Here is a 19,171-nt window from a genome sequence, read left to right as displayed (position 1 = left end):
CTCTATAAAAAGGAAAGGCGACACGACCACCGATTCAAAAAGCCAGATTTTCCTGCGTAAAGCCGGATTTTCCTGCGTAAAGTTCGGCAACGCTCTTCAGATACAATCTCGGCTTTTCAGATAACGCGTGCAACTTTGCAAAAGATCTCTGACAAAGTTGAAAACGCGTGGAGGTTATCATCCCAACTACACACTTTTGCCGACAAGCGTGGGTGACAGAGCCGCATCCGCACTACTACTTGCCATTCAGAAATCAAAGAGGCGTTTGTTCAGAAATCGAAGAGGCGCTTGCTCAGAAATCAAAGAGGCGTTTGTTCAGAAATCGAAGAGACGCTTGCTCAAAAATCGAAGAAGCGTTTGTTCAGAAATCAAAGAGGTAACACCCTCCGAACCTCAAAAGCTGGGCCGCTTATTCAAGGATCGAAGATTCATCACTCTTTTTCAAAAAGCCTGATTTGCTGGATCAAAACTTTTGTCGACATTGGTAAAAGAACAGTACCACCACTTGCTATTGGGAAATCCCTATATATGTCGACCTTCATCTTTTATGGCAATGCAGACCTGCAAAAAAAAAAAAAAATGCCCAACTCTTCCTCACCTCTGAGGGCGCACTCCCAGCAAAGCCTCTCAACATGCTCAGTTTTCTTCTTCCCTTGAGAACACCTATTCAACCATTGATGTACCCCCAAAGAAGATACCAAATGCCTGGAGAACAGATGAGGCAGGAGGAACTTCTTCAAAAGCAAAAATATCTCATATCATCAAGGGCGAAAGCAAAGGTATCTCATATCATGCTCTTTCCTTGTCTTTTCCTTTGTCCTTGTTCTTACTCGCATAGCAAAGTGAAAGAAAGCAATCAGCCGGCACTTGGAGTCAGTTTTCCGATCTGGAACCGACTACCTGGAATCTATTCCCTGGTTGCTTACGTAGCGTTGCTCTCGAGTAGTCATCTTCAACGGTTGATACACTTCCAGAGAAGGGACCACTTCTGCAAGGGGAGCAAGTAAGGCAAGTGAAAATGATACATTGAAGCATGTGGAGACAAGCAACAACTGCATATGCTGAGTTATCCTCTAACCCTCTTCAATACGAATTGGAAAGATTGAACAAAGAAACAGATAAAAGGAGTAAGCTCAGACCTTCGGGGGAGACCAAAAGAATGCTCCAGCCCAGTTCAAGATTAAGCCTGTGGAATCACCAAGATCAAGCCTCAATGCAATCACCAAGGAGAAGATGAAATTTACACTCCATAACCAAATTTGCGTCCCTAAACTCTTCTCTTTGTTAGTTATATTCTGCCATGTTTAGTATGTTTAGTTGCTGTTTATGTGTTTACTTATGTTTTGTGTGAATCTATGCTTAAAACATTGAGGACAATGTTTGATTTAAGTGTGGGGGGGGGGGGGGTAACTAAGTATATTTGATGCAAATTCGTGGGATTTTATCACCCATAACTTTAAGTGTTGTTCCTTGCTGTTTTAAGGTGTTTTTAAGCTGTTTTAGAGTGTTTTAGTATGTTTTGTTTTATAACTCCGAAAATCACATAAAAATTTGAAAAACATGTTTTGAAAAGCCTAAAAAGAGTGTTTTGAGTCGTTTTTGTGTGTTTGTGTCTTAGGATACCTTCCAACACAATGATGAGGATTTGGTTTGTAATTGCATGACTGTTAAAAAGAGTTATAAACATGGAGAAAAGTTTGATTTACTCTTGGTATATGCTTGGTTATGGTTATAATGTATGACTTCACATGCAATCATAAAAGAAAAATTTGTTTTTGTAACATGCTTGAAAGAAGGAACTCAAACAAACGCTACAACCTTGTGAGACTTGAGCCTAAACGTTTTTTTGGAGAGTTAAAATCTGTGCATTATTGTTTCTAAAGTCGTTGCATGATCTCATTATTCTTTGCTTGGTTACTACTTAGAAGGCGTTTCATCATATAGTTCCAAATGCTAGAACTCATGCCCATTTCATTCAAAGCATGTTATTGATTTGCATAACACATATTCAAGAAGAAGTTGTGTAGTGACCACCACCAAAGCCAAATTGCAGTGTATCCTACTTCATTATTTGTTTAAGTTAACCCCGTTAAGCCTTGTTAAGCCTTTATTCCTTGTTAACCTACATTATCCTCACCTAGCCTAGTTTAGGACAGTCCACACCCTTGTTCTTAAAAGATAGTGAGCATGACTTAAATGAATTCCTTTTGAGTTACATTATGCAAGAAAATGAGTGTGGGGGAAGGAATGTTTGTTCTTAAGTTTATATGTATGTTAGTGGGACCAGAGATTGTGGACACCACAAATGTTAACATCCAGCTGATTAAAAGAAATCTAAAGACAGCGCAAGATCGACAGAAGAGTTTTGGGGACAAACATTTCAGGGATCGTGAGTATAAGGTTGGGGACTTTGTGTTTTTGAAGTTGTCTCCCTGGAAAGGGGTTGTTCGTTTTGGTAAGCGAGGAAAGTTGAGTCCTTGATATGTCGGTCCTTATCAGATTACTGAGAGAATTGGTGCAGTTGCCTACCGTTTGGAGCTACCATCGGAGTTGTCGATGATTCACAACGTTTTCCATGTTTCTATGCTTCGAAAATATGTACCAGATCCCTCACACATTATTCAATTGGAGCCACTGGAGATAAATCAGGACGTTAGCTACATGGAGGAACCCGTGGCTATCCTTGATCGGCAGGATAAGGTGTTGAGGAACAAGGTTATTTCGTTGGTGAAAGTTCTCTGGAGGAACCACGCTGTTGAAGAAGCGACGTGGGAAACGGAGGATTTGATGAGAAATCAGTATCCGTTTTTATTTACTTGAGGTTGTAAATTTCGAGGACGAAATTTCTATAAAGGGGGTAGATTGTTACACCCGCCCCTACTTATAAGGATAATTCTGTAATTCTCTCTAAAAATTTATAGAATTATCACTTTAGTCCTCAATTTGTCACCCAATCAAGATCTCAAAATTTAAATTGTTACCCTATCCTTAGGCTGCCACGTGGCAGCACCCCAACTCTCTTCCCTTTTTCTCTTTTGTCCCTCCCACCTACCGTGACACCCATTCTTTCTTCCTTCTTTTTTTTTTTTCCTTTTTCTTCTTTTCCTTTCTTTTGTTTTGTTTTGTCTGCACCTTTCTTCTCTCCTTCGAAACTCTCCCATTTCTCTCCTTCTTCTTCACCGTGAAAGTGCACACACACACCCACAGTTGCACAGCTCAGGGAGAGTCACCATCGTCGCCATTCAACTGCATCTCTCTCTCTCCCCTGCTCGCGTCGCCGGGAGGACACGAACACCTCCGGCGAGTTTTGTTGTTTTTCCGGTTGGGTAAGCCTTATTTCTTCTTTTTTTCTTATGTTAGACTTTGCCTAGATGTGTTTATTGAGTTTGGGTTCATTATTTCCAGGGTTTTGGAGTGTTTTTGGCACGGGTGAAGGCTCACCCAAATTTCCGGCGAGTTGTGTGGTTTTTAAGGGATTTTCCGGCCACCACAAGCCGTTTTACGGCGAATCAAAGGTATCAAACTACTTCTCTTGTCTAATGCTTCATTTTGGTACCTAGATCGGGCTCTAGGTTGCATGTTTAGTGTTGGCCGGAGCTGTGAAAGCTCCGGCGTCCTTCTCCGGTGCACCCAGGCCTTCAGGCCGTTCTCCACCCCCCACGGGCCTTAGGCCTGTTTTGGTCTTTGGCCCAAAACCCTAACCCTTTCCATTTTTATTTTTATTTTGTTTCCTTAAAAACCCAAAGGCCTTAGGGCCTGTTAGCAAACCCATTACCCTTTTTAATTGGGCCTTTGGGCCGTATGGTTTCAAACCCAAACCAAGCCCACCTAAAACCTAAACCCATTTATCCTAACCCAAACCCTAAAGCCCAAACCCGTTGACCCTGACTCGTTGACTTTGACCCGTTGACCGTTGACTGGGTCAACGGTCAACGTTGACTTTGACCGTTGACTTTTTGAGTTTCGTGCGGAGACCCTCCTAGGCTAATTTCGACGTTCTAAACCCGTTTCCGATGTCCGTTTTCTCAAATTAAATCGTTTGAGTAGAGTTTGACTAAAAGTATCAATTGTGTGTTTATGTGCGATTCTTAGCAGTGATTCCGTTATTCCTGTTTGGTACGGCTTGCACCATCGGTGTACGGTGAGTGGACCCCTTCTAAAAATGCATGTTTTAATGGTAGAATTGCATACATAGAAAAACATGACTTTACAATTATGTTTTATGAACCGTTTTACGAGATAACATGCTTACTGAGGCTAGTTTGAAGTATTATTATTTTTCCTATAACCCATGTTCTTATATAATATCTTATGGATGATGATATGATATTTAGAATATGTTTAGAACCCCTCTTTATAGTATAGATGATGAATGAATTTATACTATGAAGTTGATTTTCAATATATGTATGTTCACTGGTTTTGTACTTACCTAGTGGTCATTTCCGTTACGGGACGTAAGGATAGATCTGGTCCGTCCCGGGCGACGGTTTGGTGTTGGCATAGGGCTTGGAGTGTGTTTTCCTCTGACTGTCTGCTCAGAGACGGGGAGCCGGCAAGGGGCCTGAAGTGTATTTTCCTCTAACTGTCTGCTCAGAGACGGGGAGCCGGCATAAGGCCTGAAGAGTTATATCGGACATTCACTAGTGTTTATTATTTTATGCGAATTATGATTTGAGACATTGCACGACATGCTAGGTTTTGGAAAACCTATGTTTCTCATTATATATGTGTGTTCATAAAACCTGAGGGCTAGTACGTTGATAACTGTTTTATTATATATATATATATATATATATCAACTTGGTCTACTCATGTTTGTTTTGCGCCCCCTTCAGGACCTATGAACGAGGAATACGACCTGAGCTACGAGGCGTTCTCCTACCAGTGATATTGTGTTATATTCGCTTCGTTTCGCCATCTATTGTAATAGCACTTCTCTATCTTAGTTCTACTTGTACTCATTGTTAGACTTATGGTCTGGACGTGTTGTGTATTACCTAATTTCAATACTTAGAAGTCAAACTTTTATTTGTGTATTTAGCCTTTACTGCGTACTTTAGTTTATTTCTCAATTTTTGTCTAAATTAAATGGCTTTCGTCACCCTTCGGGTGTCGGCCAGCACGTGATCATCTCGATGTCCCTAGGACCTTGGGGTCGGGGCGTGTCACTTTCCATGTGGGGCTTTCTCATGGTTTGAATTTGAATTTTGAATTTCTTTGGTTCTGTTAAATTTATATAAGAAGAATAAGTGTCTACTCTTTACATTACCCGCATTTGCTCATTTTGTAGTAATTTTTGAAAACAGAGTGTTCTCTAGTTGGGAGGGATTTCGGCATTGCTTTGCACCATCTTCAGGTTGGTAGTCTTCTTTACTATATCACATGCTTTCATTCTTGTTGAATTGTTTGAGTGTTCATGTATTTGGTTGAGAACATGATGAATTGGTTGAGCTTTTCTTCATGCCCTAGGAACTTCCTTATGTTTCGATTTTTCATGTAGTGATAGAGTTTGTTTCTGTTTGTTGTAGATGTCAGAGTCTGGAAGTCCTAGTGATGAGGACTCCCCTAGCTCTAGCTTTAGCTCTAGGTTTGAGCTTGCAATGTTGGAGTCTTCAGGGCCTTTGTTGGAGTCTTGTACAAAAGAAACGTTGGATGATCTTCACAATTGTCAAACCTTAGCCAATATTGGTTCTTGCTCCTTGATGTCAGTGATTGAGGGGTTTGTTTTTGACGCTATACCCATATTTCGCTTTAAGTTCATAGCGGACCATTTAGAGAAAAACTTATTAGATAGCGAAAAACAGCTTGAGGCCCTAAGGCAGTCATGCAGTATCCCCCGTAGTGTAGGAATGCGTTTGGTACATCATGAAGAATTGCCCTATGAACCGCCTAAGGGTCATGTTATGTTCTATACCCAAATATTATTGACCTTAAGGGTGAAGCTGCCTTTGCACCCGTGGTTGCAACAGATACTATCTTTCATTGTATATGCGCTTGGACAACTCAATCCTAGTTTTTGGGATACCTTGATTGGGTTTTTTATTATTTGGATGGAATGTGGGTTAAGTGAGCCTTCATTCTATCAGTGGTGCTACTGCTATAAGATGCGCCCGGTGAAAGCATGCATTGGGTATGCCGAGTATGCATGTCGGAGTGAAATAGCGTATTGTTTTTTGTAAGAAAAAGGCGTACTGCACTTGGAAAAACCGTTGGTGCTTTCTTTATAATGATTGGGAGCATGTTAGGGGTGTCACACCTGAGCGACGTGTCTCTACCCACTTCTAAACTATAGGTTGTAATGTATCTATTGTTCGCATTGTTTGCTATTTGTTGTGATTTCTTTTTGCGTCTAACATTTTCCTTCATGCAGTGACGCGAGCCAACATCAAATTGTCCGGACGGGAGCTGGCTGATGTGGAGAAGGTGTTAAGGGTGCCTAAGGAGGATAGACATTTGGGCAAGCTACGATCTTTGTTTCGAAAGTACGGTTTCTAGCCCCTAGTGTCGGAATGCCAGAGATGAGCAAGTAAGTTGTATCTTTTATTTCACCCCCTCTTTCTTTTACAAAGTTGCATTCCTTACTTTGATTTTTCTTGTTCAATGGAGAAAGTAAGCAAGAAAGGGGGGATTAACATCAAGAAAGGGAAAGCACCCATGGTAGTTCTCGTAGACGACATTTTGTTTCATAAGGGAGCTCGTAAGCACCGGGTGAGGCCAGCCCTTAGACCTAAGTCGCAAGAGGAGGTCCTCAAGATTACTGCCTCAACGAAGGCTGAAGCTGAGGCCATCGGGTGTGCTGCTACCATAGTTGCAGGGGAGGAGAGACGACTGTTGCCTCATCTTCCTACCATCGATCCCATTTTTCCTCCAACCATGGAGTCCACTGACCAAGAAGGTGACCTTAGCTCCAGCCGTAAGAGGAAGTATAAGGAAGAGGTTGGCAACATCCATTGGAAAGATTTGAAGGTTGCCATGCAGCCAAGTAGTTTTAGATATGTCAATAATTGCCTGGCAGGACGTCGATCCAATGTTGATGAGCTTGGCAAGTCGCTAGATAAGAACGAATCAGATCGTGACCGAATGATGAGGCTATCTTCTTATGTAAGTGTTATTCTGTCATTTCTTTATTTTTTCCCCTCTTTTTCTTGGTAGTGACAATCATCTTGTCATGTAGGTCATGACTGATTATGACGACAGATTACGAGAGGTTAAGTGGTACAAGGAAAAGTTTAAGGAGAATAAGCAGCTTGTGAATAACACCAGAAAAACGAGCAAAGCTTTGGCTGAGGCCATCCGCTGCAAGGATCAAAACCTTGAATGTTTGAAGAGGCGGAATGGTGAGAACGTGAGGCTCAAGAAACAATTGGAGATGACTGAGAAATAGTTGGAGACAACTATTCTTGAAGTTTCCAAGGTTAAATGGGAGTTGGATAGTGCCTTGGTTGAGGTTTGTGGGCTGAAGAGGAGTATCCCAACTAAGATGAACGCTGCCGTGCAGGAGTTCTTAGGTTCCCAGGCCTTTCACAATGCCTCTAGGCCTCATTGCATCTGGGCGGCTAATTTGGAGAAAAGGAAATGGATGTCCATCCTTGAGCGTTACGATAATGGAAGCATTATCCGAAAGTACCGTGATGAGATGAATGAGTATCGACAAAGAGATGAAGTCTTCGTCCTCGCAGTTGATTCCAGTAGTGAAGATGACTCTGATAATGAGGCTAGTGTCGGTGAGCAGTCTCGGGAGAGTAAGGATGGTTCTGCAGATGCCGAGGATGGTGGTGATGGCGATGGGGTTGAAACGCAGAGTGATATTGTCAGGGGTTCGGCCTCAGATGAAGATGACTCATAGTGCCTTCTTTCTCTTTTTCTGTTTGTACTCTGAATGTACTAGTTTGTTATTTGTGTGGCATGTGCCATGTTGTAAGCTTGAGGGTTTCTTTTGTTTATGTATGTTTACAACCTTGTATTGTGCGCTTTGATGTTAATTGCCAAGTATTTGTACTATCATTGATGAATGTTTGGCTATATTTGAATATATCCCTTGTTTGGATATAAGTCGTGTTGACATATACTTAGACTTTATTTCATGTTGTAAGCATTCGTGTTGAAGCTTCAAACCTGAGCATTTCAGTGATAGGGATGTAAGGAATTTAGGACCAAGTTGTCTAAATCACCTCTTTATTGAATTGATGCCAAATGGCCTTCATTACATAGGATGCCGTATGGCCGTAGCTCGACACTTGTACAGTGTGAGTCTACTTGTAATAGTACTTCAAGTGAACAACGTTTCATGGATGGCAAATGGTCTTGCCATCGGAGCTCTTGAGCTTGTAGAAGCCAGGGCGACTGATGCCAATAACTTCAAATGGTCCATCCCAATTTGGGCTGAGGGTGCATTCGCTCAGGACTTTGTCGCAGAGTAGTCTTTTCTTCAATACCCAGTCCTCCATTTTGAAAGAGCGATGTTTGACTCTTGAGTCGTAGTAGTTGGAGATGCGCTGCTTGTAGGCGACATTCCTCAAGTGAGCATGGTTTCTATGTTCCTCGACTAGATACAAGTTGAGGGTGAGTTGTTTGTCATTTTCACTTTGCATGTAGTACTGGACTTGAAACGTTGCTAGCTCAAGCTCAACTAGGACAACGGTCTCTGTACCAAAAGCAAGTGAGAATGAAGTTTCTCCTGTTGAAGTCCGATACGAAGTGCGGTATGACCAAAGAACTTGGGGTACAAGTTCTGGCCAACAACCTTTAGCCTTATCCAAGCTAGTTTTCAAAGTGTGCTTGATTATTTTGTTGATGGCATCGACTTGTCCATTAGATTGGGGATGAGTTGAGGAGGCGAAACATAAGTTGATGTTGAAATTAGAGCAGAACATCCTGAACTTCTTGTTGTCGAACTGTCGCCCATTATTAGTGACTATTGCATTGGGAGTGCCAAATGTGCAAAGGATGTTCTTCCATACGAAGTCTTATATTTTTGCCTCGGTAATGGTTGCCAAGGGTTCTACTTTAGCCCACTTTGTGAAGTAGTCAATTGCAACGATTGCATAGCAGACCTTGCCCTTCCCTGCAGCATTGGGCCGATCAAATCAAGTCCTCATTGGGCGAAAGGCCAAGGGCTTATCATAGAAGTAAAAGGCTCGGGAGGGGAATGATGAATATTTGCGTATCGTTGACACTTATCATGAGCGGGATATTCTGATGGCATCTTGGTGGAGTGTTGGCCAGTAATATCCTTGACGAAAAGCCTTATGTGCTAGGGATCGAGATCTTGCATGATCTCCGCAGACTCCTTCATGTATTTCTCGAAGGATAATTTCCGCTTCCACAGGTGTGAAGCACCGTAAGTATCGTAAGTTAAAACCTCGCTTATAGAGTTGGTCATTAATGATTAGGTAACGGGTAGACTTGTATCGAATCTGCTTAGCTTGGACTTTATCATTTAGGAGGGTGCCATGGGCAAGGAATTTATAAATCGGGATGATCCAGCTATCCCTATGTTGCAAGTTGCACACTTGTGCAACCATGGTGCTTGATGCTACCAACAATTCAACATGAATTTTTCTCCTAATCTTGTCTTCCACTGTTGAGGTGAGGCGAGCCAAAGCATCTGCATGACTATTTGCTACTCGAGGGACTTGGGTGATCTGGTAGTGGAAGTGCTTGAGCAAAAGTTGCGTTTGCGCAAGATACGTTGTCATGGAGTTATCCTTAGCGTCAAAGTTGTTCTTTACCTGGTTAACCACCAATTGGGAGTCACTAAAGATATTAATTTGTTTAACTCCAAGGTGTTTTGCCAAACGTAAGCCTGCTAAAAGGGCCTCATACTCAGCCTCATTGTTTAACGCCTTGAATTTGAAGCGAAGAGTATACTCCATTGCCATTTTATCAGGGGTAGTCAGGACTAGTCCTGCTCCATAGCCCTATTGGTTGGATGAGCCATCAACATATAAAGTCCATACTGGGAGTGTTGGTTCTACCTTCCGAGCTTCCGGGGGTAATGAAGCCACTGCCTCATGTGTAGGAGAAATGTCAACAGGATAAGTGAATTCGGCAATGAAATCTGCAACTGCTTGGCCCTTCTCAACTGGCTTTGTTTGGTAGGAGATATCAAACTTTTCCAATGCTATTGCCCATTTGATCATTCGCCCCGAAGTGTCAGGAATCTGAAGTATTTGTCGAAGAGGGTGATTGGTAAGCACTATGATGGAGCGTGCTTGGAAGTAGGGGCGAAGTTTCCGAGCAAACATAACTAATGCTAGAGCTAATTTCTCAATGTTGGAGTATCGTGTCTCCGCATCTTGTAGGGCCTCGCTAGCATAGTAGACATGTCATTCGTTACTACCATCCCTACGAATGAGGACGGAACTAACTGCTGAAGCCGAGACAGACAGATAGACAATTAGGGTGCCACCAACTTCAGATTTGGAAAGCAGATGGGCTTTACTCATGTACTCATTGAGGTTTTTAAATGCTTAGGCACATTCACTAGTCCACGTAATGTACTTCTTACTTCCCTTAAGTGCTTTGCAAAAAGGAGCGCATTTGTCTGTGGCCTTAGAGATGAATCTGGTCAAGGCTGCTACCTTGCCAGTAAGGCTTTGGATGTTTTTTGAAGTTACCGGTTTTTTCATGTCAATGATTGCTTTAATCTTCTCGGGTTAGCTTCAACGCCTCATTGGCTAATCATAAAGCCCAAAAATTTTCCAGAGCCGACGCCGAGGTCGCATCTGTTGGGGGTTCAACCTCATTCGATACTTCTTCAAGATGGAGAAGGTTTCAGACAGGTTGGTGATGTGTTGGTCAGCATGTTTATTTTTTACTAACATATCATCAACATAAACTTCCATGCTCTTCCCAATCTATTCAGCAAACATCGAATTGACTAATCTCTGATAAGTCGCCCCTGCATTCTTTAGGCCGAATAACATGACTTTATAGCAATATAGTCTTCTGTGAGTAGTGAAGGCCGTATATTCTTGGTCCGAAAGGTTCATGAGGATTTGGTTGTACCCTGAGTAAGCATCTATGAAGCTTAAAAGTTCACACCCTGCTGTAGAGTCTATAAGTCTATCAATGAGAGGAAGGGGAAAGCTGTCATTCGGACATCCTTTGTTTAAGCCGGTGTAGTCGACACACATTGTCCACAAGATCTTTTGAAGTAAGAGGCATTCATTGGTCGGATTTTTCTTAACAAATACCACATTTGCTACCCACGTTGGATAATTGACTTCACGGACGAAGCCTATGCTTTTGAGTTTTTTAACTTCTGCTTTTATTGCCTCGTATCGTTCAGCATCATAAGATCTTCGTTTGTCTCACCGGCTTGGTCTTGGGATCAATACTTAAGCGATGACAAATGATATCTGGAGAGATGCTTGGCATGTCTTTGTATGACCAGACGAAGACTTCAGTGTTCTTTTACAAAAAAGAAATCAATGCCAACCGAATGGGTGGTGACAAAGTGGTGCCAATTTCACTATGCGGTTCGGATAATCTTCTGAGATAGAGACATTCTCCAATTTTTCAGTAGGTTGTGCTTGTTGGGTGAAAGAGTCATCTCGAGGATCGTCGAGTTGATTGTTACCACCGTGAAGATCCAAGTTGGCTTTGTTCAAGCTGGTCTTTATAACTTGGTCATGTATAGAAAGTGTTTCTTTGGGCATAAGCAAGTGTTGTTGCTTGACTGAAGTGTTATAATATGATTGTACACTAAGTTGATCTATTCTGATGTAACCATTGTCATAGGGGGTTGGAAATTTCATCAACAACATGTGTGGATACCATGGCCTTGAGATCATTGATGCCTGTGCGCTTAAAGATGACATTGTATGCCGTTGGGCAGTCAACCACCAGGAAGTTAGTGGTGATGGTGGCTGTGTAAGGGCTTGTACCAATGATGAAGGGTAAGTGTATGCTCCTTAAAGGTTGCACGATATCACCAAGAAGCTTAACAAAGGAAAAACTGAGTGATCGAGCAAGTGTTCAAATACATTAAGTGTTCTGAAAGCTTCAGTAAATATGATATTGACCGACGCTCCCGTGTCTACCAGGATTCGTCGTACTCAAAGTTGGCTATGTGAGCCTCCACGATCAGTGGGTCGTTGTGAGGATAGATGATACCTCTTTCTTCCTCAGGGTAGAAGCATATTGGATCCCAGTTAGGCTTTTGATACTTACCTCCCCTGATGTCCTCCACGTGAAACACTTTGTGGCCATGCCTTAAAGTTCGTTCATTGTTTTTCATGGCCCTGTTGGAAGATTCAGATATGGGTGTGTCATTGCTTATGGAATATATCACATTCACTTGGCTTGATTGCAATTATCCCTTGGACAGTGAAGAAGGAATTGATCAATTTTTCCTTCACGTGCCAAAGCTTCAATATGATCACGGAGGGTGATACACTTCTCGCCGTCATGACCGTTATACTCGTGGTAACCACAAAACATGCATGTGTTCTTTGTAGACTTGTAATCTGGCTCCCTTGGTTTTGGCTTCGGTATCAAATGAGCTATACTGGGGTAAATGGCCGTGCATGTGGCGTTCAAAGGTGTGTATATTTCATGATGATTGTGGGCATTATCGTGACGATACCCTTGGTTATTACGATATTGCCCCTTACTCTTTTTACTAATATGAGACTGGTGAGATGGAAGTCTTTCCTCTTACCCTGAGAATGATACACCTGTTGACTTGGCGAGGTATTAGGTAGGGTAAGGGGAAGCGTCGCAGCCGTTTGGAAGGTTGAGGTCTTCTCATTTGGTTGGATCTGGCTTCCACTCCCCATTTACTGATAAGGGATGGCTGTAGGGAGTTTCCCTTGATATGTCATTGCCTCGGCGGAGGTATGGTTGTAAGCCTATGCCATCACTTCAAAGTAAGTTTTTCAAGTGTTGGCATTGATCATGTACTTGAAGAAACAGTCGCGTAGGCTTGCCATGAAGGCTTTAAGGGTAGTCTTATCATCTGCCTCAGCGCAGCGAGAATACTCGTGGCTGAAGCGGTCAGCATACTTTTGTAGTGACTCGTCCGGTTTCTGGTTAATAGTGTACAAGTCATTTGCAGAATGCAAGCGATCTGTCTGGAAAATGTGTTAAGAGACAAACAGTATCCTTAGTTCCTCAAATGAGTCTACCATCTCAGGTGGAAGACGCCAATACCAATTTAGAGATTCGCCAGAGAGGGTAGAGGGGAAGAGAAGACATTGCTCTTCTTCAGCGTGCATCCGGTATGCCATGGTGTACTCAAAGAGGTTAAGGTGTTCAATCGGGTCCTCCCTTCCAATGTAGAGCTGTAAACCAAGCTTCTACTTTGTTTTTGCTTGAAGGGAGGTGTCGAGGATCCTCCTTGTAAGAGGGCCAGGCCTGGGTTGGTTCCAGTTAGGTGTTTCGACCTAACGTTCGGCCTTCAACTTGTTTACTTCCTCAATGAGCTGTAGGACAAAGGGATCCTAAGTGGAGTCAGGTGTTGCTGGATCCTTCTTCCGTAAGTCTCCATCACCTTTTGGAAGTAGGAAAGCTTGATTAAGAGCATAATATTTTTCTTTGGACTCACTGTACTGACTTCCAAGGCGAGCCTGTCGAAACACCCCCGAGTCCCCCGTACCTTCATATTCCTTTAGGACTTGTCGCTCATTCCTTAGAGTGGCAACTGATTTGGGACATGGGAGGAGACCGAATCTTTCAGAAACCCTTGGGTTATTGACCTTCGAGCTTATGTGGATGGGGTTCTCTTGACGTTGCCTCAGGTAGTCCCGATAGTTGCGATAAACGGCTTTTGATCCTTCCACTCTTTCTGTAAGAAGATGTCTTCCTCCATTTCTCCTACTTCGGGTCGAAGCAGTTGGGTCGAGAGAGGTCTCATGTTGATCAACACCTTGATGAGTATTTCACTTCCCATTAGGAATATCTATGTTGAAGGCAGGTGACCCCCCGTGTTGAGGGGCACTCAGGTAGTGGTTGACTTCCACGGGGCAATGAGTTCATGTGTTTGAGTATGCCTAGCTTCATGGAGCATCCCGAAGAGCTTCTCAACTGCTTTTGGAGGATCTCATTCTTTATCGCTATCTTGTTTTTCTAAGCCTCTAGCTCATCGACTTTAGCCTGAAGAGCAAACTTTTTTCATTGCTTCGCACTAAGTGCGAGGGGGGTGTCATTCTGCGTGCTATGGCTCCCTTCGTTCCCTATGTTGGAGAGGGGTGCCTGGTCGAAAGAAAGTGTACGAATGGTGGAAACCAGCTTGACAAAGTTGGAGAGAGAGTAGGAATAAGTGCGATTCCCATAGACGGCGCCAAATGTTGATGCATAAAATCGGCGAGGACTTTGTTACAACAGACAGTGTCAAGTTTGTGACATTTGCTAGATTGCTCTAGTCACTAGTGTGGATAAGTATGTAAATGGATAGAGACATGAAAGCAAACAACACAAGATGTACATGGTTCACCCAGATTGACTACCTCCACGGAGTAGAGGAGTTCTCATTAATTGTGAATGGTTTACACAAATACATATGTTCAAGCTCTCATTTAGAAAGTTCTAGTGAATAGTTTACAAATGACATTAGGGATTATTGTGGGAGAATGATCTCCTTTTATAGAAGAGATTTTCTAGCTTTGTTCTAACATCGACACCTGTTGTGCTGTGATTAGCCTCTGATATCGACACATGTTGCGCTGTGATTGGCCTCTGATATCGACACGTGTCGCGTTTTGATTGGCCTCCTGGTTGGAGGGAAACTCTTGTGGGTCATTGACAATATATTGTTGACCGGTGCTCAGTAGTTTCGGGATTGGTCAAGTATGGTACAAACAAATTAGCTTGAATTTTTTTATTTTATTTTTTTATGAATTTAGGGAAGTTTTATTTTTCAAGAAGAAGATAGAGTGAAAATGCCTTTGATCTGTCACATGACGCATCAAGTGCGGAGTATGCACATAAAGAGCATAGAAACAAATTTAAAAAATAATATTATACTAATAAAGCAGTTGGGGAGCACTACAACCGTCCTCTTGATGTGGATTATGCAGTGGGTAGAGTTGGTGGCATATTGGGATAAAGAAAAAATAAAGGTAAGCCTTTTATGATTTATTTTGTAACACCTTTAAATTTGTCTAATAAATTCTTTTATTTTTCAGGAGATTGTCAAAAAAAATAAGCACAATTGGGAGTTGAAAATATGAACCATACAACCGATTCAAAATCGTTTGCAAGAGTGCGGGAAGAATATGTATAGGTTATACATTTCTAATAAATGTAGTTGATTTTAAATTTAATATATAGTTGTTAGAAATTTCATTTTTAATGTGAAGTTTGCTTAAAATTATTTGTTTTTTAATTGACATATAATTAAAGCAGAATAAGCATGGAGGTAATTGATTTTTTTCGTGTTAGTATTTCATTGTTATTAATTTTTAACATGTATTGGTTTATTTTTCTATTTTATGATTGTTGATTTTTTATTTCTAAATATTGTATTGCAAGGCAACCATGGAGAGCAATATTCAATCTTTGATTGAGTCTAGCTAATAAGACAATGATGAACTTAGAACCCGAGTTTCTGTCGAGATGATGGGTCTTGAGAGTCATAATAGGGTCTGAGGATATGGTCATGGGGTGACTCCTGATATGGTGTCGTATTCATTTTCTTCGGCTTCTACTTCTAATTTCTCTAGGAGATCATACAGGAGTTCTGTAACAATGCTGATGATTGAAAACAATGAATTGAGAAGTAGGGATGAAACTAATACTAAATGGTTAACAGACTTAGAGGCTAAGGTTCAACAATCAGAGAATAGGCAACAGTAGAGGTTCGATTAGTTTTTAATGATGTTTATGCAACAATTTCAGCAGTGACCATTGCACAGCCTGGGAACCCAATAGTCGGCCAGAATCAGCCTCCTCCTGCATATCTGTGCCCATAGGGAACTTAACAATTGGGCCAGAGTTAGCCTTCTCCTGCATATCCGTATACAGGCCAGAATCAGCAACCTCCTTTATATCCTATATATTTGCCTACGCAGCCTATGTCATACATGCAGCAGTCACCATATCAAATGCCAGTATATCAACCAGAGATGCCTTCTCTTAGTGGATTTTCCCTAGGTGTTCCAATTGGTGGGTTTTCTGGAATGCTCGCGGGTGCTGCATTTGATGTGGACTTGACGAGGGCTTTCAGATCACAAGAAGGATCTGGGGCACATTCAGGCTCTGGTTCTATTAGGTAGTTTATTTGGATTGCTTTCTTGGCGGATATGCATGACACTTTGGCCAGCATTTGTAGTTTCTATCTTTTTTTTTTGTCTATGTTATATTTGTAATTGGATTTAACATTTGTTATGGCAGATTTATAATGTTTGTTGTGGCGGATGAGTTTTTGTATATTATGTGTAATGACGAATATAAAATGTTTGTTATGGTGGATAATTGTTAGTGTTTGGTACCATTGTTATTGTTAATGGTTAGTATTAGTATTTGTTTTGGCCTATACACATAAATATGGTGTGAATTATTTTTATATAAATTTTTTAAATTATTATTAATTAAAAACTGAGACAGACTTCTTTATTTTTTTTATTATTATTAATGGTTTGTGGTGTTGCTTATGGGTGACAATATATTTATTATTTTATTTAGGGGGTGTCGGTTAGGACTGACAGTATATTGATTATTTTATTTATGTAGGGACTATGGTCGTTGTTGTGTCGTTTCAGATTTCTGCATTGATCGATTTGATATTTTCGCCTCCCAAAATTCAAAACTTGACTGATTTTTTGTTCTTTGATGTGTTGGATTGATCACGATGTAGTGTAGGATTTGAAGAGAGAGAAGGGGCGAGGATAGAGAGATAATGAATTCATTATCACATATTGGTGTGTATTGAGTTTCTCATGTTTGTTCAACTCGAGTATACTAAAATGTATGAAAAATTAGATTTGAATCTCGTGAATGACGAATCCAATACCAAATTTGGTTGGGCATTATGTGGCTTAGCCGAACTCTCTTTTCCATGAGACTATTGTACTATGAATACCATGATTCACTCTTGAGATTAAAATTGTTTTAGGACCTCTTTGTTATCGAATTTTTCATGCTCCAAATAAATGATTTTGTATCACACTTTTCTTTTCACACGCATTTGCCTTCATTTCTGACAGTTAAATTAAATAACCCTAACTAAAACAATAGTCAGAGTTAAACACGAGTACGTAAAAGGAGAAGAAAAAAAAAAATGTTTATCATTTCCCTTATAAGATTATCAAAAAACAAATACTATGCCAAAAGAGAAAAATTGTATGTTTATAATTAAAGGTCCAAATCAAATTTCTTCGGAGCCCCAAACCCAATGTCGAAAGCCCAACTCAACCATCCGAAAGCTAGATAAAACCGAGGGTGTTCGAACACTGTTCTGCTGGGTTGCCTTGAAACGAGGATATATATTCAGATTTTGCAACCCTAGAGAAGGGCTTTTAAGCTCCGCCTCCGCCTCTTTGGAAGCCATTCGTTATCCAGAACCCTTCTTCCTCGTCTACAATTCCATTTCCTTTTTTGCTTATTTAGCTAAGAAATCCCATCCCTCTCCCTTTTACTGATCAGAAAAAAGAAAACAAACAAACTTTTCTCCATCTTATTCTCTATGTCGATTTCGTGCACCGACTCATCGGCTGATTTAGACGATGAAGACGGGGATCGTAATGACTTGTCTCGCAAAATTTGGGATTTGGTGGCATCGGTAATTAAACAGGTGAAATTTCACTTTTAAATGATAAATTTATGTTTCTTTAATTTGTTTTTACTGGGGATAATTTCCAATTTTAAGATTTAGGATTAATAAAGCGGTGAGATTTCCTGTTTTTGTTAAGATCTTCTCCAATATGTTGTGCCGAGTTATTCAACTCAGAGTCTTCTAAGATTCTTACTAAATTGGTTGGTTGTAATGTGACTTTAAGTTCATTTAATTTTTTCTGTCATGAAAATTGATAGGATAGCAGGATCATTTTTGTAAATTGGTTGGTTATATTGTCCAGCGGTGGATTACTACTTTTGGATGTTGGATCCCATTCTCTATTTTGTCATTGTTGACAATGATTTGTCCATTTTATTTTGCATCATAATAATCTGAGTTTGCACGAAGGTTCGGTTCTAGGTCTAGAGATGTAATGTTTTAAAATTTACCTTTTACTAAATGTTATGAATTATTGGGTTTTCATATATGAAATTTTATAGATTTACGAATATGAATGATCATGGATTAATGAGATGAGGCTTGAGCTTTTGAGCTCCGGATTTGATATGAGATTTTTGAGATACGTTTTCGGTGTTTTTAACTAGTGAGTTATCATACAGCACATACACACAACCGAGTATGTAGATGTCTATGGTCATAGGACACATTTAATGATATTTATGATGTACTCCCAACTTCACTAGCCACGACTAGTGTCGATGTGATTAATGGTGTGATGACGATGAGGGCAATAATGATGCAAATCAGAAGAATTGGGTGAACTAGAGATTTGATATGATGGATAGTTAGGATTGAATAAACCATGAAATCAACTATTATAGATGAATAAGAAAAACCGAATGAAGGAGTCATCTGTGTTTACTTTGAATTTGAGATATTCGATGAATTGACTGATAAGAATTTTAGGCCATTCAAAATTAGTAATTATGAAAATATTCATAATGAATTCAAAATAATGAAGCAATTATAATTTGAAAATAAGTTTTATTGCAAAACTGACATTAGAACTTACAATTTAGTCAGCAAATAAAAAATTGACTGGTGAAAAGGATATTGGTGCATGCATGCATCCTTGACATTTGAGAATTTAAATTGTTTACAATTTGGTTTTCTTTAAATATAGTGTGAACACAAAGAAATTTCGACTGAGAAAAGATGTAGAAATTAACTTGGTGTCCCCTTCATCTGAGTCATCTTCATATAGACTTGAAAAAAAGACTTGGATGATTGATTGCTTTACTGTTGAACTATGTGATGGATGATGATTTGCTTTTATTGTTGATGAATAGTGAATTTGTTGGAATAATTGTTGCTTTTACTGTGCAGGTGACTGAATGATTTCATACTTTGTTGGAATTATTGATTCAAATATTGTCTGAACGTTTTACATGGTGACTTGGAAAGATGATTGAATTTTTACGTGACAAA

The 19,171-nt window shown here is 40.5% G+C and overlaps 1 protein-coding gene and 1 pseudogene across 1 annotated transcript; one reads left to right on the top strand and one right to left on the bottom strand.

The window, feature by feature from the left end:
* Positions 1-2,229: 2,229 nt before the first annotated feature.
* Positions 2,230-2,820, top strand: LOC137741845 (uncharacterized; annotated as a pseudogene).
* Positions 2,821-9,182: 6,362 nt separating this feature from the next.
* Positions 9,183-10,145, bottom strand: LOC137741844 (uncharacterized). Its single transcript, XM_068481551.1, has 2 exons — positions 9,981-10,145; positions 9,183-9,923 (listed from the first exon to the last, which is right to left on the bottom strand). Exons 1-2 carry the CDS (start codon positions 10,143-10,145, stop codon positions 9,183-9,185), a joined length of 906 nt encoding a protein of 301 aa, XP_068337652.1.
* Between the last annotated feature and the right edge of the window lie 9,026 nt (positions 10,146-19,171).

This window comes from Pyrus communis, chromosome 8 (genome assembly GCF_963583255.1).
Source record: "Pyrus communis chromosome 8, drPyrComm1.1, whole genome shotgun sequence".
Lineage (NCBI taxonomy): Eukaryota > Viridiplantae > Streptophyta > Magnoliopsida > Rosales > Rosaceae > Pyrus > Pyrus communis.
This window is presented reverse-complemented; position numbering and strand designations above follow the sequence as displayed.